The sequence below is a fragment of the Eleginops maclovinus genome, chromosome 22 (genome assembly GCF_036324505.1).
Source record: "Eleginops maclovinus isolate JMC-PN-2008 ecotype Puerto Natales chromosome 22, JC_Emac_rtc_rv5, whole genome shotgun sequence".
NCBI classification, from domain to species: Eukaryota; Metazoa; Chordata; class Actinopteri; order Perciformes; family Eleginopidae; genus Eleginops; species Eleginops maclovinus.
Genome location: NC_086370.1, coordinates 23,783,883 through 23,808,409, shown reverse-complemented (window position 1 = coordinate 23,808,409; position 24,527 = coordinate 23,783,883). Strand labels below are relative to the sequence as shown.

The 24,527-nt window shown below is 44.4% G+C and overlaps 2 protein-coding genes across 7 annotated transcripts; both read left to right on the top strand.

Moving 5' to 3' along the window:
• The first annotated feature begins 301 nt into the window (after positions 1–301).
• plekha3 (pleckstrin homology domain containing, family A (phosphoinositide binding specific) member 3) lies at positions 302–8,305 on the top strand. Of its 6 annotated transcripts, XM_063874701.1 has the most exons (11): positions 302–545; positions 1,076–1,192; positions 1,654–1,803; positions 1,898–2,019; positions 2,249–2,353; positions 2,433–2,476; positions 3,234–3,328; positions 3,442–4,320; positions 5,373–5,444; positions 6,555–6,619; positions 7,031–8,305. In XM_063874701.1, exons 1-8 carry the CDS (start codon positions 506–508, stop codon positions 3,543–3,545), a joined length of 777 nt encoding a protein of 258 aa, XP_063730771.1. In that variant the 5' UTR covers positions 302–505; the 3' UTR covers positions 3,546–4,320; positions 5,373–5,444; positions 6,555–6,619; positions 7,031–8,305. The 6 variants fall into 6 exon arrangements, with proteins under 6 accessions (XP_063730771.1, XP_063730772.1, XP_063730769.1 ...); XM_063874702.1 differs by lacking the exons at positions 3,234–3,328; positions 3,442–4,320; positions 5,373–5,444; positions 6,555–6,619; positions 7,031–8,305 and adding an exon at positions 2,863–3,196; XM_063874699.1 differs by lacking the exons at positions 302–545; positions 1,076–1,192; positions 1,654–1,803; ... (2 more) ...; positions 2,433–2,476; positions 3,234–3,328 and having other exon boundaries at positions 3,553–4,320.
• Positions 8,306–9,508: 1,203 nt separating this feature from the next.
• ppp1r1c (protein phosphatase 1, regulatory (inhibitor) subunit 1C) lies at positions 9,509–23,960 on the top strand. Its single transcript, XM_063874726.1, has 5 exons — positions 9,509–9,620; positions 12,104–12,161; positions 12,985–13,019; positions 13,151–13,202; positions 23,171–23,960. Exons 1-5 carry the CDS (start codon positions 9,540–9,542, stop codon positions 23,230–23,232), a joined length of 288 nt encoding a protein of 95 aa, XP_063730796.1. The 5' UTR covers positions 9,509–9,539; the 3' UTR covers positions 23,233–23,960.
• Positions 23,961–24,527: the final 567 nt, after the last annotated feature.

The window sequence follows — 24,527 nt, the reverse complement described above, 5'->3', positions numbered from 1 at the left end:
TGGTTTTCCTTTTAAATCAAATGTATTTGTAGTGTTTGTATTCAGTGATAAAACGTGTGGTTCCTTATTTTGACAGTTTTTTTTATATATAATATGTTATTATTTAAAGATTTTCTGATAACAATTATTCAATACAAATATATAAAAAATGATGTTTATTTTTATCACACTGCAAAATATTCCAAAAGCAGTCAAAGTCCTTCAATAATTAGATGATTTAATATATTGAATATTTTTGCTCTCCGTGCCAATTGTCCCTCGCGGGCTTCCGTCGGGACGCTCTTCATTGTTGACATTTTTCCCCCATCAGCTGACAGCTCACACGTTAGCTTTATCTTCAACCAGATTATCAACTTTTTAGCACCAACCAAACCTCAGAATGACGTCATCCTACCAACACTCCCAGTCAGATGTCAGAGAGCACAAACTGGTCTCCCTCTGTTTCCACGCGGAGACCTGAAGATGGGGCTCTGTGTTGTGTAGAGAGAGAAGCTAACAGGCTAACATGGAGGGGGTTCTCTACAAGTGGACCAACTACATGACAGGTGAGACTGTCTGTCTGTCTGACTGTCTGTCTGTGTGTCTGTCTGTCTGTGTGTGTGTCTGTCTGTGTGTGTGTCTGTCTGTCTGTCTGTCTGTCTGTCTGTCTGTCTGTCTGTCTGTTGTGTGTGTGTGTGTGTTGTGTGTCTGTCTGTCTGTCTGTCTGTCGTGTGTGTGTGTGTTGTGTGTCTGTCTGTCTGTCGTGTGTGTCTGTGTGTCTGTCTGTCTGTCTGTGTGTGTGTTGTGTGTGTGTGTTGTGTGTCATGTGTGTCTGTCTGTCTGTCTGTCTGTCTGTCTGTCTGTCGGTCGTGTGTGTGTGTGTGTGTGTGTGTCAGTCTGTCTGTCTGTCCGATTTTATTTTACACACTATGCTCCCACACATTGTCCGTGACAGGCTAAGGGGCGGGACATCTCTAAGCAGGTTAACCAATCACAAGAGCCGGCCAGCTCACCAATCAGAGCAGACTGGGCTCTGGTTTCAGACAGAGGGTGAGCAGAGTTCAATCCCCCCTGACCTCAGTGTGTCTGTCCTCAGGCTGGCAGCCGCGCTGGTTCGTGCTGCAGAGCGGAGTCATCTCTTACTATGACAGCGAGGACGACGTGGGCAAGGGAAGCAAAGGGTCCATCAAGATGTCCGTGTGTGAGATCAAAGGTGAGGCTGCAGCAGACTCACCTGTGTCCTGTCAACCAATCAGAACTCCTCCCTACATCACTGTTGGGATGAGGGTTCCCTTTAGTGTTTACTTCCTGTCTGTCTTCTGCTGTTCCCTTTAGTGTTTACTTCCTGTCTGTCTTCTTCTGCTGTTCCCTTTAGTGTTTACTTCCTGTCTGTCTTCTTCTGCTGTTCCCTTTAGTGTTTACTTCCTGTCTGTCTTCTTCTGCTGTTCCCTTTAGTGTTTACTTCCTGTCTGTCTTCTTCTGCTGTTCCCTTTAGTGTTTACTTCCTGTCGGTCTTCTTCTGCTGTATAATAGTGTTTTATAATTGTGTTGTTTTTGGTCCTGCTCTTACATGAATCTTCTTTAACTGTGTTTATGTTTAAACCAAAAACACCAAGGCTAATTCCTCGTGTGTGAACCTACTCGTCAGTAAACCTGATTCTGATTCTATTTCAGTTCATCCGACAGACGCCACTCGTCTGGACCTGATTATCCCCGGCGAGCAGCATTTCTACGTGCGGGCGGTGAACGCAGCGGAGAGGCAGCGCTGGCTCGTGGCTTTAGGGTCGTCCAAAGCTGGGACTCTGGACAGCCACAAACACAAAGGTCTGTCCCACTGAAACAAAATCCACCTGAAGTTCATCAAAAACAGCCTAACTGTGTGTGTGTGTGTGTGTGTGTGGGGGGGGGGTGTGTGTAGGTCCAGACTGTCTGAAGACGAAGATGTCTGAGCTCCGTCTGTACTGCGACCTCCTCGTCCAACAGGTCCAAACCATCCAATCGCAGCACAGCGCCGACACTGAGGACCCGCCCACCTCTGAGGTAACGCTTCTCTGCTGACCTTAGAATCAGGTGGTGTCTTTTTCTAAATCAAAGGATCCAAAAGCTTTATTATCACAATGGAGACATTGAGTCCCAGGCTCAGGGATGTCATATTTCTGCATTGGTCCCTGAAGGCAGCTTCTCCCTGGTCCAATGGGATGTCTCCATGGTTTCCTGACCCTCACAGGTGTATTAACCCCCCCCCCCCACCCCTACCCCCACTGTCCAGGCCTCCCTGCTCAGTGCGACCTGTACCACCTTCATCAGGACCCTGGAGGAATGCATGACGCTGGCCAACCGGAGTCTGACCCCCGACCTCCGACCTCCTGAGAGGGTGAGCACACATCAGATACTTTATTTGCAAATGTGTCCACCTAATGTTTCTGTCTCAGTCACTGAATGTCTCCCCTCAGATGAAGAGGTCCATCAGTCACCCGGGGACCTACAGCTTCGACCGGTCAGTCACACCTCCCTCCTCTTACTACAATAACTCTGTGATGTCACTATGTTCTTTGGGTTGTGCAACCATTAGCCAATCACCAACCAAGGTAACCCCCTTGCTAGAGCATTGTGTTACTTTAAACCAATCAGCTCTGAGGGGCGTGGCCAGCAGCAGCTCATTAGCATTTAAAGCTACAGACGCAGAATCAGCTCATTAGGAACAGAAACAGAGGGGGTTATGGGATGATCTGTTTGGTGTTTCAGCCAATCAGAGACAGGCTCTGTATATGAAGCCTGGAATATGCTGAGGAGGGTGATAGGGGAGCTTTAAGAGCTGACAGGGTGGTGTTTTCCTGAATTAAAACGTCTTTATTTCCTGTTTACTTTCCCCCCTCTGTTCAGAATAAAGCTGGCAGCTTGCATGAATTACCTCCAGCCTCCAGGGGGCAGCGCTGCACAGGACACCCATTATTTCAGCACCTTTACTGTCGTTCCAGCAGGATAAACCTTCAGTCTCAAGCTTCTCCAACAATGCATCATACATAATACTTCACATAAGAACTCCTTTGTTCCTCCCACAGGGGACGTGCACTGGAGCAGCGACAGTGAGCGCTATCAGAGAAAGGCATGCACATAATACTGAACATTAAAATAGTCCAAAGGTCCGTCAAATAAAGGACACTGCTCCGCTGTAGCCCTCAGATATTAGAGATAACATTTAAAGTGAAATAGTGTAAAGTAGAATGCATTTTAACACTCTGATTTCCCCTCAGGTCAGGCGTGCTGAAAGAGTATGTGAGTGGAGGTCAGAGGTCGTCGCAGCGCAGGAACCGGACCTGCTCCGACAGCTCCGTGTACGACGCCGAGCGTGAGGAACTCTTTTGATAAGATCTGCATCAGAGAGGTTTGAGCTGCAGAAAGACAGCTCACCTGTGTGTGTGTGTGTGTGTGTGTGTGTGTGTGTGTGTGTGTGTGTTGCAGGTGTGACACTCAGTGTGAACGGCGACTCGTCCTCCATCCCAGAGGAGAGAGGAGGCAGTGCCAAGACCCCGCCCACCGACACAGACACTGACCTCTCCATCTGATCACACACACACATACACACACACACACACACACACAATGAAGGACTCCTGATGCTCAGACCCTCACAGAGGAAAGAGGAAGGACCATATAAGGATTGGCAGTGTTTCCTGCAGCAGTCTGAGTACAGAAACACTGGATTAGTGTGTGTGTGTGTGTGTGTGTGTGTGTGTGTGTGTGTGTGTGTGTGTGTGTGTGTTTTTCGGCAGGAAATCCCCCCGGACAGTACCGGGCCTTTCTTCAACACACATCTCTACATGTCCCCCCCCCCCCCAGCAGGAGGAAGGACTTGGACACTTTGAGGAAATTTAGACGCCAACGTTTGCACAGATGTAATTAGCTCCGTGTGTGTGTGTGTGTGTGTGTGTGTGTGTGTGTGTGTGTGTGTGTGTGTGTGTGTGTGTGTGTGTGTGTGTGTGTGTGTGTGTGTGTGTGTGTGTGTGTGTGTGTGTGTGTGTGTGTGTGTGTGTGTGCTGCCTCTTAGTGTGGCCCTGAGGGCTCAAACGCTCTCAGGGCCGTCATCAGTGTTTCTCTGGAGCTGCTCAGCACATTCTGAAGCGGGTTAGAGATTAATCCAAACTACAAAGCAACAGAAAAGAGCTGCAGCAAGGAGTCCTAAAACCTTGACATCACTTCCTGTCCACTGGTCTGGAGGTCAATGGTTCTCTGAGTGTGTCGGCTCTCCCTAAGGTCTGATGAAGAGATGTTAGAAACAGAGGTCGTCTTCAGCTCCACAGGGATGAAGACTGAAGATGCTGCTGCCACCTGTGCACTGCAGTATGTTGTTATTGCCTCACACACACACACACACACACACACACACACACACACACACACACACACACACACACACACACACACACACACACACACACACACACACACACACTGGTCTTGTGATGTGCAGCTGTTTAAACACACAGGGTAAACACACTGATCTGTTTGCTTTCTTAAGCAGAGTCTTTCTCCTGAAGGGTTTCATGTCATGTTTAAAGAGGAACCATCAGAACCAGAATACCTGTACTGGTTCGACACCGTATCAGAGAGGACATGTACAGGTGTTTCAGGAGAGACACAAAGACAGCTTAGAACTCATACAGACACATCCAGTCCCAGTTTAGAGAAACGGCAGCCAGGTGAGAGAAGGTGGTAGAATAAATTACTGTGTGTGTGTGTGTGTGTGTGTGTGTGTGTGTGTGTGTGTGTGTGTGTGTGTGTGTGTGTGTGTGTGTGTGTGTGTGTGTGTGTGTGTGTGTGTCACTGCTCTTCGGATTGAAGGTTTTATCTGTTGCTCTGATGACGTGTCGGCGGTACCTTGGTGATTGTGAAGCTTTTATTTTTCGGTGTGATGTGCAGCAGCCTGACGTGCTTAAAACAGACCGACCTGTCTCAACGTGGTTCAGTTCTTTAAATAAAACTCAAACCGGTCAGACTGTGGTTCTTATTTCCCTCGCACGTTCCTCCTTTGCGTTGGATAGCGCTAGGCTAACAGTTTCCCTCTGTTTACAGTCTTTATGCTAAGCTAACAGCTATCAGTTCTGATCAGCAGAATGAGAGCGGGTTCGATGCTCTCGTTTAAAATATGTTTGTGAAAAATGACAAACGATTCCTTTAAAGTCAACAGAAATATGAACCGAGTTACGGCCAAAAATCCGGCGGTTTTATTCTGTATTATTTACCATCAATACAGATCTGTCTCGTGCCGTTGGGAGATCCCGCTGTGTTGACAGAGGGTGTGTGTGTGTGTGTGTGTGTGTGTGTGTGTGTGTGTGTGTGTGTGTGTGTGTGTGTGTGTGTGTGTGTGTGTTGTTTGCCTGTGTACTCATCAGAGATAAAACAGCAGCTCATTACCTGAACACACACACACACACACATCCTGGAACGGAGCAGTCAGAGAAACGGTGAGTACGCTTTAGATGGTATTCAGATGTCTTCACCATAAAGAGTTAAAATGAGAAAGTAATGATTGATGATTGATGATCTGGTAGTTCTGTAGAATGTCTTCATGAATGGATGTTTTCATTGGTTGGTAAAGTTCTTTCAAAGATTACGAAGAGGATGTAAATCATTTAAAGGTGGCATGCATCAGATGAGCTCTCTCTCTCTAATCCCTCCCGCCTTCACATTATGGTATCTATGATGAACAATAGCTTGGATTTGGAGAGCAGCAAAAAGAGATGGTTTTAAAGTAAAACATAATAAAGATTTAAAGACAGCGAAGGAAAAGATCAAGTGAAACATGAAAAAATGTTTCTGTTCATTTAATATTTCAGGTAATTCAACAGGGTTGTGTTTTCAGAGGTGCTCATGAACATAACTCATATTCCTCTGTTCTCCTCCTCCTCCTTCTTCTCCTTCTCCTCCTTCTTCTCCTTCTCCTCCTCCTCCTCCTCCTTCTTCTCCTTTTTCTCCTTCTCCTTCTCCTCCTCCTTCTCCTCCTCCTCCTCCTCCTCGTCTTCCTCCTCCTCCTTCTTCTCCTTCTCCTCCTTCTCTTCCTCCTTCTCTTCCTCCTCCTTCTCCTCCTCCTTCTCCTTCTCTTCCTCCTCCTTCTCTTCCTCCTCCTCCTTCTTCTCCTTCTCTTCCTCCTCCGCCTTCTTCTCCTTCTCTTCCTCCTCCTTCTCCTCCTCCTTCTCCTTCTCCTCCTCCTTCTTCTCCTCCTCCTTCTCCTTCTCTTCCTCCTCCTTCTCCTCCTTCTCCTTCTCTTCCTCCTCCTTCTCCTCCTCCTCCTCGTCTTCCTCCTCCTCCTTCTTCTCCTCCTCCTCCTTCTCCTCCTTCTCCTCCTTCTCTTCCTCCTCCTTCTCCTCCTCCTCCTCCTCGTCTTCCTCCTCCTCCTTCTCCTCCTTTTTCTCCTCCTTCTCCTCCTTCTCTTCCTCCTCCTTCTCCTCCTCCTCCTCCTCCCCCTCCTCCTTCTTCTCCTCCTTCTCTTCCTCCTCCTTCTCCTCCTCCTCCCCCTCCTCCTTCTTCTCTTCCTTCTCTTCTTCTCCTCCTCCTCCTCCTCCTCCTCGCCTCAGGAGGTTCCTCAGGTGTGGAGATGAATGCAGTGCAGCAGCTGGAGTCTGCAGAGACCCAACCCAAGGTGAGCGGGACCCTTTGTATCACCCATTCTGCTCCCCTAGCGTGGGAGACTACGGGGGCTTTCGTCCCCCTCACCCTTTGGGACAGATGTGTCCGTCAGTTTGATATGATGAAGGCATTGAGACAACCCTGACTAATTTAGCTCCTGAAATCCTCCCCAGTGATGTGCAGAGAGTGAATATTGTGGGATTTAGAGCCGGTTTAAAGCCCCTCTCCACTCTGAATGATGATGTCATCGCTCTGAACATCCCACCCCACACCCCCATTATAAACTCTGAGAGTACCACAGAACTTAAACTGGGATTGTAGGCGAACCGTTCCATCTTCCATAAAACCCTTTCAGTCTGTGTGACCTCGAAGCTGGGGGACTCTGAGCTCTGATCCTTTCATTTCCCATTCCTCCCATTCCCAGCTGCTGCGCCCCCCCTCCCTAACCCGCTGCGCTGCCTGCTACAACCACAAGGCCAACTCCCTGCTGCGCTGGGGCGGGGGAGACGGGGAGTCAAGCTCCTCCGCAGAGGACTCGGGACCAGAGTGGGGGTCCGATGGTGAGTCCTCCTCTTCTACCTCCAGCAGCTCCGAGGAGGAGAAGGAGGGAGAGGAAGTGGAGAGACAGGAAGTGGAGAGACAGGAAGTGGAGAGACAGGAAGTGGAGAGACAGGAAGTGGAGAGACAGGAAGTGGAGAGACAGGAAGTAGAGAGACAGGAAGTGGAGAGACAGGAAGTGGACATCAGGACGAAGACGAGGAGAAAGACGCTCGTCAAATCTTCCTCCCTCCCCTCCTCCTTCTCCTCCCCCCGCCTCACCCCTCTGTCACTGCTTCCCCACCCTCACACCGTCGTCTCCACCCTGCACCTGGAGGTGTCAACAGACCCTGCCTCTTCCTCCCACCTCCACAGGCGGCAGGAGGAGATGTGGGGGGGGGCAGGAGCTCAGTGGAACCAAAGATGGCCGCCGTCTCTGCAGCAACACCTCCCTCCTCCCCCCCCGCACACACTTCCTGTTTCTCACCCAGTCATGCTTCACGCACCTCTGCAGGCCCTGAATGCACCGTACCCTCCTTTTAATGCACCGTACCCTCCTTTTAATGCATCACACACACCTTTTAATGCATCACACACACCTTTTAATGCATCACACACACCTTTTAATGCATCACACACACCTTTTAATCCACCACACACACCTTTTAATCCACCACACACACTTTTTAATGCATCACACACACCTTTTAATCCACCACACACACCTTTTAATCCACCACACACACTTTTTAATGCATCACACACACCTTTTAATCTAACGCACACACAGATGCAGGCCCTGAATGCACCACACACACAGATGCAGGCCCTGAATGCACCACACACACAGATGCAGGCCCTGAATGCACCACACACACAGATGCAGGCCCTGAATGCACCACACACACAGATGCAGGCCCTGAATGCACCACACACACAGATGCAGGCCCTGAATGCACCACACACACAGATGCAGGCCCTGAATGCACCACACACACAGATGCAGGCCCTGAATGCACCACACACACAGATGCATGTGTACCCGTGTCTCTCCCCCTCACTCTTCCCTTACTCACATTAGACTCGTTAGGATGTATGAGAGCTTAACGAGGGGGGGGGGGTGACTTCAGGAATTTAAAGAAAATAAAAAGTTTGTCAAGTTTGTGGAAGTCTTCTTTCCTGTTGCTTCACCTCTCTGCTCTCTGGGGGCTCCCTCTCCTGCAGTTCTATAGGTGTTAGTGCATGTCAATGGTCTGCAGAGACTAAAATCTCAAAATTCCGGAAGCGGAGCTCTCCTATTGGCTGGCGCTCCAACACATTGTACGTGATAGGCTGTCCCAGGAGAGACTTTTTAAATATTGAATAAATCTTTGAGATTAATTGACTTCAAGTTTAATGAAAAGAGATATTGAATAAAATCTGTGTGTTAGCTGAGAGGAAAAATCAGCGTCTTGTTTTCCAGGAACAAGAGTTACTGTTCCCCCTCCAGAAGAGGGAGAACACAGAGGCTCTTTGTATGGTGTGTGTGTGTGTGTGTGTGTGTGTGTGTGTGTGTGTGTGTGTGTGTGTGTGTGTGTTTTCCACCTACAGTAGCTTATAAGTCTCTCCAGATGTCTCCACTGAGTCCAAGTGTTTCCACTGCGCCTACAAACACACACACACACACACACACACACACACACACACACACACACACACACACACACACACACACACACACACACACACACACACACACACACACACACACACACACACACACACACACACACACACACACACACACACACATTATGAGGAGTACTTTTGGTTACAATGCAGGATAACAAGATTAAAAACCACATTTCTGACGTCATTAACTTACGTCATTCAGCATCCTGTTAAATATCTATAAAATAAACAATATGAAATACCCTCTCTGTCCCCCTCTGGAGGGACACAGGGAATTTAGCCTCTGGAGACCATTTACATGCACTAACACTTGTAGAACTACAGGAGAGGGAACAATGTAAAAACAGTGAATTCTGGTTTTAAAAAAAAGTGAGGTGTCTGTGTGTGTGTGTGTGTGTGTGTGTGTGTGTGTGTGTGTGTGTGTATGTGTGTGTGTGTGTGTGTGTGTGTGTGTATATGTGTGTGTGTGTGTGTGTGTGCGTGCGTGCGTGCGTGCGTGCGTGTGCTCAGAATGCTGCAATGACGAATGTCTGTCAATTAGTGATAATGGAGCCCAGCGGCTGAGCGAGACCACTCCCTCTCCACATACACACATACACACACACACACACACACACACACACACATATACACACACACACACACACACACACACACACACACACACACACACACACACACACACTCTCTCTCTCTCTCCTTAAGCTTCCTCCTCTCAGTCAGAGATGGAGCCCAGCAGTCCGAAGAAGATCCAGTTTGCGGTTCCCCCGCTGCAGGGCCAGCTGGACCCCCAGGCAGCAGAACATGTGAGTGTGTGTGTGTGTGTGTGTGTGTGTGTGTGTGTGTGTGTGTGTGTGTGTGTGTGTGTGTGTGTGTGTGTGTGTGAATGAGGCTTTTATCTGTAATCTGGAGTTATGTGTGTGTGGGTGCAGAGCATGGTGAACGCTGAAAAGGAGAAATGTAAAAAGCTGTAAAATCTCTCCTTTTAGAAGCAGGACTGTCTCCGTGTCAAACTGAGCAGAGAACAATTCATTTCACTGTGAAATAATATTATATTTATGTAAACCGTATGAAACCGTTTACTAAACGGCACTCTCTACAGATTGAAGATGGTAAAGATGTTGTAAAGTTTGTTCGAATAGTTGATTTCAGGGTCAAATGTCTTTCAGTAGTCATTTATGAAGCTAATAAGTTTGACATTAAATGTGCTTTAAAAATGGAAAGCTAACATCATACACCCCTTGAAATATTTAAAATATCCACACTATTGTTTATAATGTAAGTGTTTTAATAAATATCTAACAGAAGGTTATATTTGGTGTCGGGGTTTAGAGACGTAATATTAAGATTCTTATTATTTCTAAAACATCAGTAATATTATTATAATTTCTATCACAATGTTTATGTTTGTTATTATTGTCATTATTATTATTATTTTTAAGATAAATCATTTATTTTTTAATGTTTGATATTATTGTTTTCCATTTGCTATAATCCCACTCCTCATTAGGAATACATTTGTCCCATTTCATCCCATATTTTGTCCCAGCGATGCTTTCTTTAGAGACCTGTAGTCAGATTACTGAACAGAAATAATAATTGTATTTCTTATCTTTGGGCAGTTTCCATCCACACAGCAGAATACAAACACTTCAATGTGAGAATTAAAAATAAAATAGTGATGTTTTTTTCAACCAAATCTTGGTTTTGCTCCAGCAGCGCTCCCTCTCTTCAGTGGACGCAGTCCGGGTCAGATTAGAGTATCTGTTAGTTTGGGGTTTCAGCTCATTAATAACACACATTTTACACCCCTCCTGTTTAGAGTCTCAGTTGCAAAGCTGATCTGCACGCTGTCTGATGATCGCTCGTGTTTTATCCGTGCAGAGCCACAGCAGCTGTAACACCTCCGCAGGCTGCATGTGACCGGGCCTGCACAGAAGCCACTCTGTTGCTCGAGTCGAAGCGTCTCTCTGCTGACGTCTTTACGGGCTGTTAGTGTCGCAAACAGGAAGTAGATTGCTCAGGAAGCTGGTAATGAACAGAGACAGGTTACAGACCCTCAGATAAATATCAGAGACGGCTTTATGAGAAACCAAGAGCAACATTTACATTCCTGCAGAGACGCTGCTGTTCCTGCCGTCAGAGCAGAGCGTTTACTGCAGGTTCAAAGGTTTGGATAGCCTTTCCTTTAAGGCTGCGCAATCAAACTGTAAATCACTGAGAATACAGATCAGGGTTTGAATGAAAACTCACGTAAATGTCCGTTCTAAGTCTTTACATTTAGCAGTTCTCAATCTTTGGAGCTTCTCTTTCTCAATGCTCATGTGTTTGGGATTCAGCTAACACTAAAAAATATGGTGGCCGCCAGACCTCTTCCATCAGGAGAAACTGCAGCTTCAGAAAGGATGCAGAAACACAAATCAGAACTCCTGCAGAAACATCTGCAGCAGCTCTTCAACACATGCAGGAACATCTGCAGCAGCTCTTCAACACATGCAGAACATCTGCAGCAGCTCTTCAACACATGCAGGAACATCTGCAGCAGCTCTTCAACTCATGCAGCATCTAGAGAACATTCAGCAGAGGAAACATGAGCAGTTTACTGAAAGCTGCAGAAACCAAACGCTGCAAGAAGCTCCAACACAACGGAGACCAGGGGACACTAAAGAGAGACGCACACAGCTGGAGACCAGGGGACACTAAAGAGAGACGCACACAGCTGGAGACCAGGGGACACTAAAGAGAGATGCACACAGCTGGAGACCAGGGGACACTAAAGAGAGACGCACACAGCTGGAGACCAGGGGACACTAAGAGAGACGCACACAGCTGGAGACCAGGTGACACTGAAGAGAGACGCACATTGCCGGAGACCAGGGGACACTAAAGAGAGACGCACACCGCCGGAGACCAGGGGACACTAAAGAGAGACGCACACAGCTGGAGACCAGGGGACACTGAAGAGAGACGCACACAGCCGGAGACCAGGGGACACTAAAGAGAGACGCACACAGCTGGAGACCAGGGGACACTAAAGAGAGACGCACACAGCTGGGACCGGAGCGCTGGGGGACGTTCAGGATCATAAAGCTGTCTCTGTCTCTGTCTCTGTTGTTGGAAACTCTCCTGAAATGTTTTCTGGTCTTATTTTAACGAAGTGATCACATGACTCGATGATCGTCTGGTCTGAAGTATGTCAGAAAATAAAGAAAACTGCATCTGTAGGTGATTCAAATGGAGAAAAATGACAGTGTGTGTGTGTGTGTGTGTGTGTGTGTGTTTACCTCAGATACGTCGCAGGAGACCGACTCCTGCAACCCTGCAGATCTACAGACAACCTGGCACAGGTAACGGAATCTCAGGAATTGTAGCCTTTGCAGACCATTGCACTACAGGATGGGGGGGGGGGGGGGGGGGGGGGGGGGGGGGGGTCACACCAATAAAGCTTTTTCAAATCTGAATCTAAGAGAGGAAGGCTGGGGGGGGGGGGCTGAAAGCAGCTTGATGGAAGTGTTATTAGATTTGTGCTGCAGCTTTTGGTAAGTGATCTCATGTGGAGCGACTGATGGATGCCTACAGAGTGTGTGTGTGTGTGTGTGTGTGTGTGTGTGTGTGTGTGTGTGTGTGTGTGTGTGTGTGTGTGTGCGCTGCTTCCTATAGAGACGTTTCAAAAAGAAGAGCAGCAGTGTAAATGGAAATATAAATGCAGATACCTCTCTTGCGATGACCACAGCTCTACAATATATTAAACTGCAGAACATATTATTCACTTCAGATATTATTTTCCAGGAATCTGAATTATTTTCTAAATCTATTCATAATATTCATACATTTTTGGCCTTAAAAGCGGTAGATCTGTGCACCACATTTTAACGAGATTTATTTTATTTCTATTATTTTTGAATGAATTCATTTTAAACTAATGATTCGTTTTTGACAAAAAAGTCTGAATAAAAGTTGGAGACGTTGCATTTGTCCGTAGAGTGGACTCACACTAATCAGGTCACATGAGAGCAGAGCACACGTGTTAGAGGTCATGTTTGGTTCTGTTAGTCCGCCGGTGTGCAGGGAACAGAATAACTGCACACTGCTGAGGTTGCTGTGTTTATATTCTGATGTGAAGGAGCGCCGTGTCGCGGGCTAATAAAGTGATCTCTCTCCTCTCTGCAGATGGAGAGCAGCTCAGCGCCGGCGGGGAGGCTCAGGTCGGTTCTGAAACTGAGGTTCAGTCTCCTCAAGCACCGAACAGAACTACACGCTGCTTCTGATAAACATATCAAGAACACGGGAGCTGACTCATGTTAGGTTATAATAATGTCCTTCTGTCCTTCTCCAGGCTTCAGACTCTCAGAGGAAGCAGAGCACCTTCGCCCCCCCCACCATGAAAGGTGAACTCAACGTTTTCTGATTTGTTTTTTACAAAAGAACTTTATTTAAAACCTTCATCAAAACCAACAGAGGCTCTCAGGTCGTTTCCTTAGATCGAAGAACTTACAGGAGCACATGCAGGTAGCGAGGAGGAGTTGAATCACACACTTGAAGCTCAATATTCAGCCCCATGCACCATTGAAATGCATTATAAAATAAGAGAGAGAGGCCGTCGTATATATCTCAGTGGGTAGAGCAGGCGGCCATATACTGGGGTTTGATCCCCATGCGGTGGACCCAGGTTCGAATCCGGCCTGGGTCCCTTGGGCCGCGCGTATTCCCCTGTCACCCTGTTTCTGACCTGCACTGTCACTATATTAAAGGCACTGGTTGCCCATAAAATAAATAAGAGAGAGAGAACAGAATAAAGATTGCACCTCTTTCACATTAACAATAGTTGTTAGTGAACAGAAGCATCCTCTGTCCTTCACACGGGACATTAGCGTGTGTTTGATAACGTCTGTGCTGGAGTATTTCTGACCCTGCAGCCGTTTCTCCGTCAGTATTTGTGATATTTGTTCATGAATCCTCTAGAATGACAGACAGCTTTATGGAAACGTGTGTAAATGTTTGGAGTGATGCAGGGCTGGTTCTGCAGCTGAGCACACAGCGCCTCCCCCCCTCTGGAAACACCTCCCCCCACCTCTGTTTGTTGACCTCCATGTTCTGTGGGCTCAGCTGGTTTCAGACAGGCTGTAGGTCTAAAGCAGGGGTCCCCGAACGTTTTCCTGTGAGGGCCACATAACTTTTCCCTTCTCTGATGGGGGCCGGGGTCAGTTTGTAACAGAAAACGTGTGACGATCGCAGGGGTCCCCAAACGTAAACATGTATCGTTTTCCAGAAACCACACAACCAAATATTAATAACCCTTTCCGGGATCTTCACAGAACAAAAGTCAGAAATGAATAATAACTCTATTAATGAAATAATAATAACTCTATTAATGAAATGAATAATAACTCTATTAATGAAATGAATAATAACTATTAATGAAATGAATAATAACTCTATTAATGAAATGAATAATAACTCTATTAATGAAATGAATAATAACTATTAATGAAATGAATAATAACTCTATTAATGAAATGAATAATAACTCTATTAATGAAATGAATAATAACTCTATTAATGAAATGAATAATAACTATTAATGAAATGAATAATAACTCTATTAATGAAATGAATAATAACTCTATTATGAAATGAATAATAACTATTAATGAAATGAATAATAACTCTATTAATGAAATGAATAATAACTCTATTAATGAATGAATAATAATGAAATGAATAATAACTCTATTAATGAAATGAATAATAACACTATTAATGAAATAAATAATAACTCTATTAATGAAATGAATAATAACTCTATTAATGAAATGAATAATAACTCTATTAATGAAATGAATAATAACTCTATTAATGAAATCAATAATAACTCTATTAATGAAATGAATAATAACTCTATTAATGAAATCAATAATAACCCTCTCTGGGTTCTTCCCAGAAAAAAAGTCCACTGAACATTAACTTTCTGTTGTGCCGTGCACAATCTTAACAGGTCAAAGTTTAGCTTAGTTGTCAGAGCAGAATCTCTTACTCAAATGACTCATATGAGCAGTCTCTCAAAGTTCTTGTGTTGCTTCCTTGTAATCCTTTTGTAGGTTCCAGTAGGCTTGTAGACACCGCTGTTTGCAGCTCTCTCTCATCAACTTCCCTGTGAAAACCACAAAGCAAGCAGGCTGAGAAACCGTGTGATACAGCACCTACACAGCACTATACATTTCACTGGTTGTGGAGATGGATTTGATCCCAGTAGATTTTATTATGATTCAATTGGTTTGTACTCAGAAAAGTCAGAAAAGTGATCTTACCTGTGTATGTTCATCAGTGTGAACTGTGGGCCTGCATCTGGCTGGTGAGAAGCTGAATGTCAGGTTCCATTCTAGTCCCAGCCAGTCTCAAACACTGAGGCAGATGTTCATCTGTCAATCTTGATCTCATCTGAGTTTTCAGGTGTTTCATGTGTGAAAAGGTTTGCTCGCAGATATACGTGCTGCCAGGAAGTGTAAACATCTTCAGTGCGTGTTTGTTTATGCTAGGGTACGTGTCGTTTGGGAGCGCGGCATAGAAGTCAATGAGACTGTTGGGCTTGAATGCGTCTTTCAGAACATCACAGTTCTGTAACTCGGCCAACTCAAACTGATAAGAAGGCTGGGCTTCATCGATGTCGGCAAGAAAGGGGTTCTGGAAAAGACGGATTTCTTTTGCGTTAACATGTAGTTGCCGGTATCGCACACCGAACTCCGCCTTCAGCATTTCCAGTGCTTCCACACACTGTTCAGCTGGGAACAGGACCGCTGGGTTCTCTGCAGAGAGGTTTTGGGTAGCAGGGAGCCTCAAATGCTTTTATGTGAGAATACATGTCGCAAATGAGTTTCCCCTGGCCTTGTAGCTGCAAGTTAAGGCTGTTCAGCATTTGTCACGTCTGTTAAAAATGCGAGGTGCCATTTCCATTCTGGGTCGATCAGCTCTGGGACCGTTTTGTCTTTTGAATGAAGAAATGCGTTAATTTCGGGTAGCAGTAAAAACGCCTCAAAACTCTGCCCCGGCTCAACCATCGGACCTCTGACAGCACATCGCCGTGCGCAGACTCCAGTTCAGACAGGAATTGTTGGAACTGCCTGTGTTGAGGTCCCTTTGCTCTGAGGAACTTTATGCATGACACCACAACCTTCATGACAGAATCCCACTTCAACACTTTGCAGCACAGTGCTTGCTGGTGAATTAGGCAGTGGAGTTGTAGCGGGGCGGTGAGACCCCGTTCTTCCATCTCCCGGTTCATGAGTCCTATTAGACCCCGAGGCGCGCCCACCATACTGGAGCCCCGTCAGTCGTGATGCTGGCAAGCTTTGACCAGTCTAGGTCCAACTCTTCCATGGTTTGGCATACTTTGCCGAAAATATCCTCCCCCGTTGTAGTCCCTTTGAGACTTTGGAGGGCTGCCAGCTCCTCGCACATCTCAAAGTTTGCGCTAACTCCACGAATAAAAATGAGCAGCTGCGCTGTGTCGTGCACGTCCGTGCTCTCATCCAGTGCTAATGAAAACAAGTCCAGTTCTTTGGTCTTCTGCTGCAGCTGGGCATATACATTACCCCCGATTTCTTCAATGCGTCTGGTGGTTGTACTCGCCGACAGACTCACGGCATTAAAGACATCTTTCTTCTCGGGACACACCTCTTCCGCATCAGTGAGGTTTACCGCTGCTTGCTATCAGTTGAGCAACCCGAAAGCTGGCCCGAACGGAGGACTGGTTCAGCTGAGCTTTGCGTACAAATGTATTCTGCTGAGCTAACAGTCCACTTTTTAGCTTTGAGAGTTTGTCTGCTCGCATTTGGCCTTGCAAGTTATCATACTTGTCTTTGTGACGGGATTCATAGTGTCGGCGCAGATTGTATTCTTTGAATACCGCGGTACTTTACTCAAGTACAAGACCTGAGTACTTCTACTTTACTCAAGTACAAGATCTGAGTACTTCTACTTTACTCAAGTACAAGACCTGAGTACTTCTACTTTACTCAAGTACAAGACCTGAGTACTTCTACTTTACTCAAGTACAAGATCTGAGTACTTCTACTTTACTCAAGTACAAGATCTGAGTACTTCTACTTTACTCAAGTACAAGACCTGAGTACTTCTACTTTACTCAAGTACAAGACCTGAGTACTTCTACTTTACTCAAGTACAAGACCTGAGTACTTCTACTTTACTCAAGTACAAGACCTGAGTACTTCTACTTTACTCAAGTACAAGACCTGAGTACTTCTACTTTACTCAAGTACAAGATCTGAGTACTTCTACTTTACTCAAGTACAAGATCTGAGTACTTCTACTTTACTCAAGTACAAGACCTGAGTACTTCTACTTTACTAAAGTACAAGACCTGAGTACTTCTACTTTACTCAAGTACAAGACCTGAGTACTTCTACTTTACTCAAGTACAAGACCTGAGTACTTCTACTTTACTCAAGTACAAGACCTGAGTACTTCTACTTTACTCAAGTACAAGACCTGAGTACTTCTACTTTACTCAAGTACAAGACCTGAGTACTTCTACTTTACTCAAGTACAAGATCTGAGTACTTCTACTTTACTCAAGTACAAGATCTGAGTACTTCTACTTTACTCAAGTACAAGACCTGAGTACTTCTACTTTACTAAAGTACAAGACCTGAGTACTTCTACTTTACTCAAGTACAAGACCTGAGTACTTCTACTTTACTCAAGTACAAGACCTGAGTACTTCTACTTTACTCAAGTACAAGACCTGAGTACTTCTACTTTACTCAAGTACAAGATCTGAGTACTTCTACTTTACTCAAGTACAAGACCTGAGTACTTCTACTTTACTCAAGTACAAGACCTGAGTACTTCTACTTTACTCAAGTACAAGACCTGAGTACTTCTACTTTACTCAAGTACAAGACCTGAGTACTTCTACTTTACTCAAGTACAAGACCTGAGTACTTCTACTTTACTCAAGTACAAGACCTGAGTACTTCTACTTTACTCAAGTACAAGACCTGAGTACTTCTACTTTACTCAAGTACAAGACCTGAGTACTTCTACTTTACTCAAGTACAAGACCTGAGTACTTCTACTTTACTCAAGTACAAGACCTGAGTACTTCTACTTTACTCAAGTACAAGATCTGAGTACTTCTACTTTACTCAAGTACAAGACCTGAGTACTTCTACTTTACTCAAGTACAAGACCTGAGTACTTCTACTTTACTCAAGTACAAGACCTGAGTACTTCTACTTTACTCAAGTACAAGACCTGAGTACTTCTACTTTACTCAAGTACAAGACCTGAGTACTTCTACTTTACTCAAGTACAAGACCTGAGTACTTCTACTTTACTCAAGAACAAGACCTGAGTACTTCTACTTTACTCAAGTACAAGACCTGAGTACTTCTACTTTACTCAAGTACAAGACCTGAGTACTTCTACTTTACTCAAGTACAAGATCTGAGTACTTCTACTTTACTCAAGAACAAGACCTGAGTACTTCTACTTTACTCAAGTACAAGACCTGAGTACTTCTACTTTACTCAAGTACAAGAACTGAGTACTTCTACTTTACTCAAGTACAAGATCTGAGTACTTCTACTTTACTCAAGTACAAGACCTGAGTACTTCTACTTTACTCAAGTACAAGATCTGAGTACTTCTACTTTACTCAAGTACAAGACCTGAGTACTTCTACTTTACTCAAGTACAAGACCTGAGTACTTCTACTTGACTCAAGTACAAGACCTGAGTACTTCTACTTTACTCAAGTACAAGACCTGAGTACTTCTACTTTACTCAAGTACAAGACCTGAGTACTTCTACTTGACTCAAGTACAATACCTGAGTACTTCTACTTTACTCAAGTACAAGACCTGAGTACTTATACTTTACTCAAGTACAAGACCTGAGTACTTCTACTTTACTCAAGTACAAGATCTGAGTACTTCTACTTGACTCAAGTACAAGACCTGAGTACTTCTACTTTACTCAAGTACAAGACCTGAGTACTTCTACTTTACTCAAGTACAAGACCTGAGTACTTCTACTTTACTCAAGTACAAGACCTGAGTACTTCTACTTTACTCAAGTACAAGACCTGAGTACTTCTACTTGACTCAAGTACAAGACCTGAGTACTTCTACTTTACTCAAGTACAAGACCTGAGTACTTCTACTTTACTCAAGTACAAGACCTGAGTACTTCTACTTTACTCAAGTACAAGACCTGAGTACTTCTACTTTACTCAAGTACAAGACCTGAGTACTTCTACTTTACTCAAGTACAAGATCTGAGTACTTCTACTTTTACTCGAGTACAAGATCTGAGTACTTCTACTTTACTCAAGTACAAGATCTGAGTACTTCTACTTTACTCAAGTACAAGATCTAGATATGGAAGGACTTTTACTTGTAATGGAGTATTTGATCATTAAGTTTGTGTACTTTTACTTAAGTTCCTCTGGAGGAACATAGGGATTTGAGCCTCTGCAGACCATTGACATGCACTAAAACGTATAGAAGACCTCAGAAAGCAGAACAGGGCCTCTGTAGGTTCAGTACCTCCTCCTCTGACTTGTTGTTGACTCCTGCTGTAAAAGTTGAACGCTGCATTTTCTCCGCAGTATAAATATTAATGTGTGCTCAGCTGTCTGATGCTTTCAGCTCTGAAATACTTTATGACGATCATCCTCATCTCTGAATAATTGATAACGAGTTCAGAGGAAGCTGCAGTTCAGAGGCCGAGGGACTCTATTATCTGCAGAGTGAAAATACATATGTGTGAGACAGAGGAGTATTTTTATGACTGTTTGGAGGTTTTTTAGGGAAAGTAAAGCGAGATAAAGAGGAATAAAAACAAAGTATGCCGAGCTGTCAGTCAGAGAGTACAGCGCCAGTTCCAGGAAGTGGACACAGTAAAAGCTTATTGATTCTGTCTGAGAGTGTGTGTGTGTGTGTGTGTGTGTGTGTGTGTGTGTGTGTGTGTGTGTGTGTGTGTGTGTGTGTGTGCAGTTAGCTAATAGCCTCATGTGAGTAACTGCCTGAGCACCAGATGCTCCCACACTGGATCTGGAAGAAATCATTATTTTTTAGGGTCCAGATAAAATGCGTTTTACAGTGTAAATGTAATTAAACATTAGCCACCTTTAGCTTAGCGGTGGTTTCTTATCTTCAGTTGTATTTTTATTTATTTCACTTTCTGGTTCAGTTCGACGTTTCATTTCATCTCTAATTCTAAAACTACAAATGAATTGTAGTCCATTTGTTGTGGGTTTTTTCCCGCTCTTTTGCGACCGAGCTGCTCTCTCTCTCCAGAGCTGCAGATGGGGGTGGAGCAGCACCTGCTGGGGGCGGGGCTTAATGACCAGCTCAGCCCAATCACAGCGCAGCTCTATGCCACCGCCTCCCTGTGGGGCAATCACAATGGGCCAGAGGAAGCCAATGGGAACGAGGCCAATTTGATGTTAGCCAATCAGGAGAGAGGAGTGGCAGAGAGCAACAGTTCAGGCGGTAAACTGTTGCTAAGGCAGAAAATATACACACAGCCCTGTACTACAATACATACAGTACATACAAATACTGTATGTACTGTATGTATTTATATACTGTATATACATACATACAGTATATAAATACATAGAGTACATACAAACACTGTATATAAATACAAACACTGTATATAAATACATACAGTACAATACAAACACTGTATATAAATACATACAGTACATAAAAATGAATAAAATACACATTCAGTGTATATATTTATGTATATAAAATACATAATACTTTTTTAGTCACTGTAACAAAGAAGTACTCATTTTAAGTATTTATTAAACAACATGGAGAAGTTTCTGGTCAAAGTTTCTCTAAAAAATGAAATAAAAGTAAAACACATAAAACTCAACCACAGGTAACAACCACAGGTAACAACCACAGGTAACAACCACAGGTAACATCCACAGGTAAACATCCACAGGTAACAACCACAGGTAACAACCACAGGTAACAACCACAGGTAACATCCACAGGTAACAACCACAGGTAACAACCACAGGTAACAACCACAGGTAACAACCACAGGTAAACATCCACAGGTAACAACCACAGGTAACAACCACAGGTAACAACCACAGGTAACATCCACAGGTAACAACCACAGGTAACAACCACAGGTAACAACCACAGGTAACATCCACAGGTAACAACCACAGCTACCGTTTGTGTCCGGTCGTGTATTTTGGAGTTTAAAATGGTGTGTAACTCGCCCATAAACAACACCAAAAAAATGAAATCCAAAATAAACCATGTTCATAGTATTTAGAGTATACAAACACATTAGAAAACTAAATGGTGTTTTATAACTACCAGCAACCACCATATGTTTTGCATCTCCACAAAAGGTAGTTAACAAACAGGAGCATTAAATCCAAACTATATTTCATAAAGTAAATTAATGCCACTTTAAGGACAATTTAAGTCACTAAAAACACTTAAATTGCTAACTTGGTTACTCTTGGAACCCCCTTAACAAAGAGAATTAAAACCTCTAGCAGATGAACCTTGAAAGTGATTGAGATATAGCATTGAACTTAAATCCTGCAGATAGATAAAAGCTGTATGATAATGTTGATCATGAGGACAGCTGCCGTTAAACACGTTCCCTTTGTGTTCTCCGCAGCCCCGTGCCCCCCAGCACCATTCCGCTTTAACGCCAGCGTTCAACCATGATGTGTAAATTGAACACTTCACACTGACTAACCTGTGCACACCTGCCGTCCATCATCTCTAACTTCACTAACTCCTCTTTTTCTTCTTCTCTCTCTTCTAACCCTAACCCCCCCGATCTTTCTCAGATTTGTCATGTGAACACAAACAGGAAGCAGCCAGTCCCGACTCCGTCTCCCGATAACCGACCTCCGTCCCTGAGTCTCTGTTCCGCTGCAGCCGAAAACCCTCACCCTGTATTTAGATTTAGAAGCAGCTCGCGCACTCTCACACACGTAGAGATGTGAGGTCCTGTAGTCCACTGAACCAGTCTGACTTTAAAGCGCTGTAGGAACGCGGAGGTTTTGCTTGTGCAGAAATGGCTGTGAATAAAGATGTGTTATACGAACATCTGCTGACCGTCTGAGTGTTTCCTCCTTCAGGGACGTCTTTAGAGACACACTTAAATCCCTCACATTTGAAAGTTTTAGGGGTAATTGATATCGACTACTTTTTTATTACTCTGTCCGAGGCTTTTCTGTAAAAAAAAGAGGTAAAATATGATATTTTGAAATGCTATTCATGTTTCTGATATTGCTTCCAAAAGTCGAATTGGTGTCCGAGATCTTCATTATTTGTCCACTAACCCTCCGCTGTGGTCTGTCTTTGTTTCCTTTGTATTTAAAGGTATCGTGATGCGGTGCTAATACCGTGTTCACACCACTGCTTAGGTTACCATCATCCTCACACTCTATATTCAGGGAACAGCAGTGGTCCCAGAACCGAGCCGCGTGGGACGCCCAGTGAGACCCAACAAAGGTCTTACTGTTCGGTGTCTAAAATGTTAGTTGAGATTGGAGTGAGTTGTGCAGTTACAGCATTTCTGTCCCTTAAAGGCTTCTAGTACACACACAAAAAAGACCTTTTGCATGGATAGCTATGTTTGAAATGATTCCCGGAAGTGGAAGGACTATCAGAAGGAAGCCCTCATGGAGCTTGGGGAAGGTGACTGGTTATTGTGGGGGACCATTTAGATGTACTGGAGGTCGGATTTCCTTTGGTGTAATGTCCTATTCGGATCGGATGGCTGTCATCACACTGGCTGTTACTTGCTTTGGTCAACCTCCCGCCGCTTAGATGGACTCAGTAGCGCCCCCTGCTGCTGTGGAGACTCAGGACAGTGAGAACATCCTCGACACATCCACAGTGGAACACACTGACGAGCTCTGCTGTTTGTGACATGATTATATTTAAACCTTTTATATTCTGAACCGTTTTCTCTGATCTTTGTGACTGTAGTGGATTTCCTTATATGTATTTTATTAAATATGACCCTTAGATAACTTTTAGTTCACTTTAGTTTGTTTATTTTCTCCTTCATAGCACTGTGAAGCACCCTGAGATTAGGTTGTTTTAAAGTGTGCTATAGAAATACAATTTATTGTTGTGATGTATTTCTTTGATAGGGTTTTTACTGGCACTGGTGTAGACGCTGCTGGTCTTTGTAAACCACACGGTGCTTGTTACATCTGTAAGACATGCTTAGTTTGTTTGTGGAGTTATAGCAGGGAATCATCTCTAAACAAAGAGAGGTAGAAAAAGAGATATCTATTATCGTGAATTTGACTCATGTGTGTGTGCAGGTGATCTGAAGAGTGTCGTACCGGAGGAGGAAGAGGAGGCGGTGAACCCTCAGGACGACTGAAGGGATCTCTGGACGAGCAACAAACAGCCTCTGGTTTCAAGGGAAGCAGCTGCAGGAAGACACATCCATCATCAATCCGTCACATCCATCATCAATCCGCCACATCCATCATCAATCCACCACATTGAAGCTAGAAGGAGGAATCTGGAAATGATCACGTGTACATTTGGTCTGCTGGATAGCTGCATGAGTGTAGCTCAGACGGCTAACTACCAACGGTCGCTACACCTGCTGGTTAGTTAGCTAAAACAAACAGCCCAAGCAGTTAGCAGTTAGCATCTCTCTAAGTGTCTGTGTTTCCCTAAAAACACACAACAACGTTAGTCACCAGTTAAAATAAGTCGAAATAAGGGTTAGCTTGCTAGCTAATTAGCCTGTTGTGACGCACCCATTGCACCAGAGGATACTCTGGGTTGTTTCCACCGAACAAAGATCCAGTGTGTGATCAGGAATGATCGGATAGTAATATAAATGACTCTATTTCATAACCATGAAACCCTTCGATCACAGAAGGTGTTCTTTATTATCCTGTTTGAATAAAGTCATTATTTTGGGGGTAAAAAGACACAGCTAGCCTTTAAAGATAAGATATGACCTGAAGTGCCATTCGGATATTTGAAACGTAGTAAAAGTACAGTTTATAATTATGTCTAATTAATTTGCATAAATACAGTGATTAATAATGGTAATGTTTTTTCACATAAATCTAAATGTTTGCTGTGAAAATGGCCTGGTTTGTTTTTTAGCTTTGATGCTACCTCCCCCACAATCTGGGTTCTGCGTTTTATAGGCTGTATTTCCAGAAGCTGCAGTATGCAGAGATACACGTTCAGCCCGCCAGCGAAGGGTTTGGGGATACATCAGAGAATGCATTTCAGTCGAATCGATGATGGATCAACTCAGGATCCAGTTTTTATATCATACTTTTTAATTCTAAATGCAGTTTCCGGTTTGTCAGTAAGGGCAATAAAACCTCCTTTCAGTGCTGCTGGCTTCAGTAGGGCGCCTCCTGCTGGCTTCAGTAGGGCGCCTCCTGCTGGCTTCAGTAGGGCGCCTCCTGCTGGCTTCAGTAGGGCGCCTCCTGCTGGCTTCAGTAGGGCGCCTCCTGCTGGCTTCAGTAGGGCGCCTCCTGCTGGCATTTTTGGGGATTTTGTGGTCTAATTTACACAACATGTAACTGGATTTGTTTTATTAAAAAAAGCTCTAAACTCTTGACTATAAGACCAGAGGAAGAAATAGGTGTAATTTATGATCACAGACTGGTAAATGTCGGAAGTTAAATTTACAACAGATGC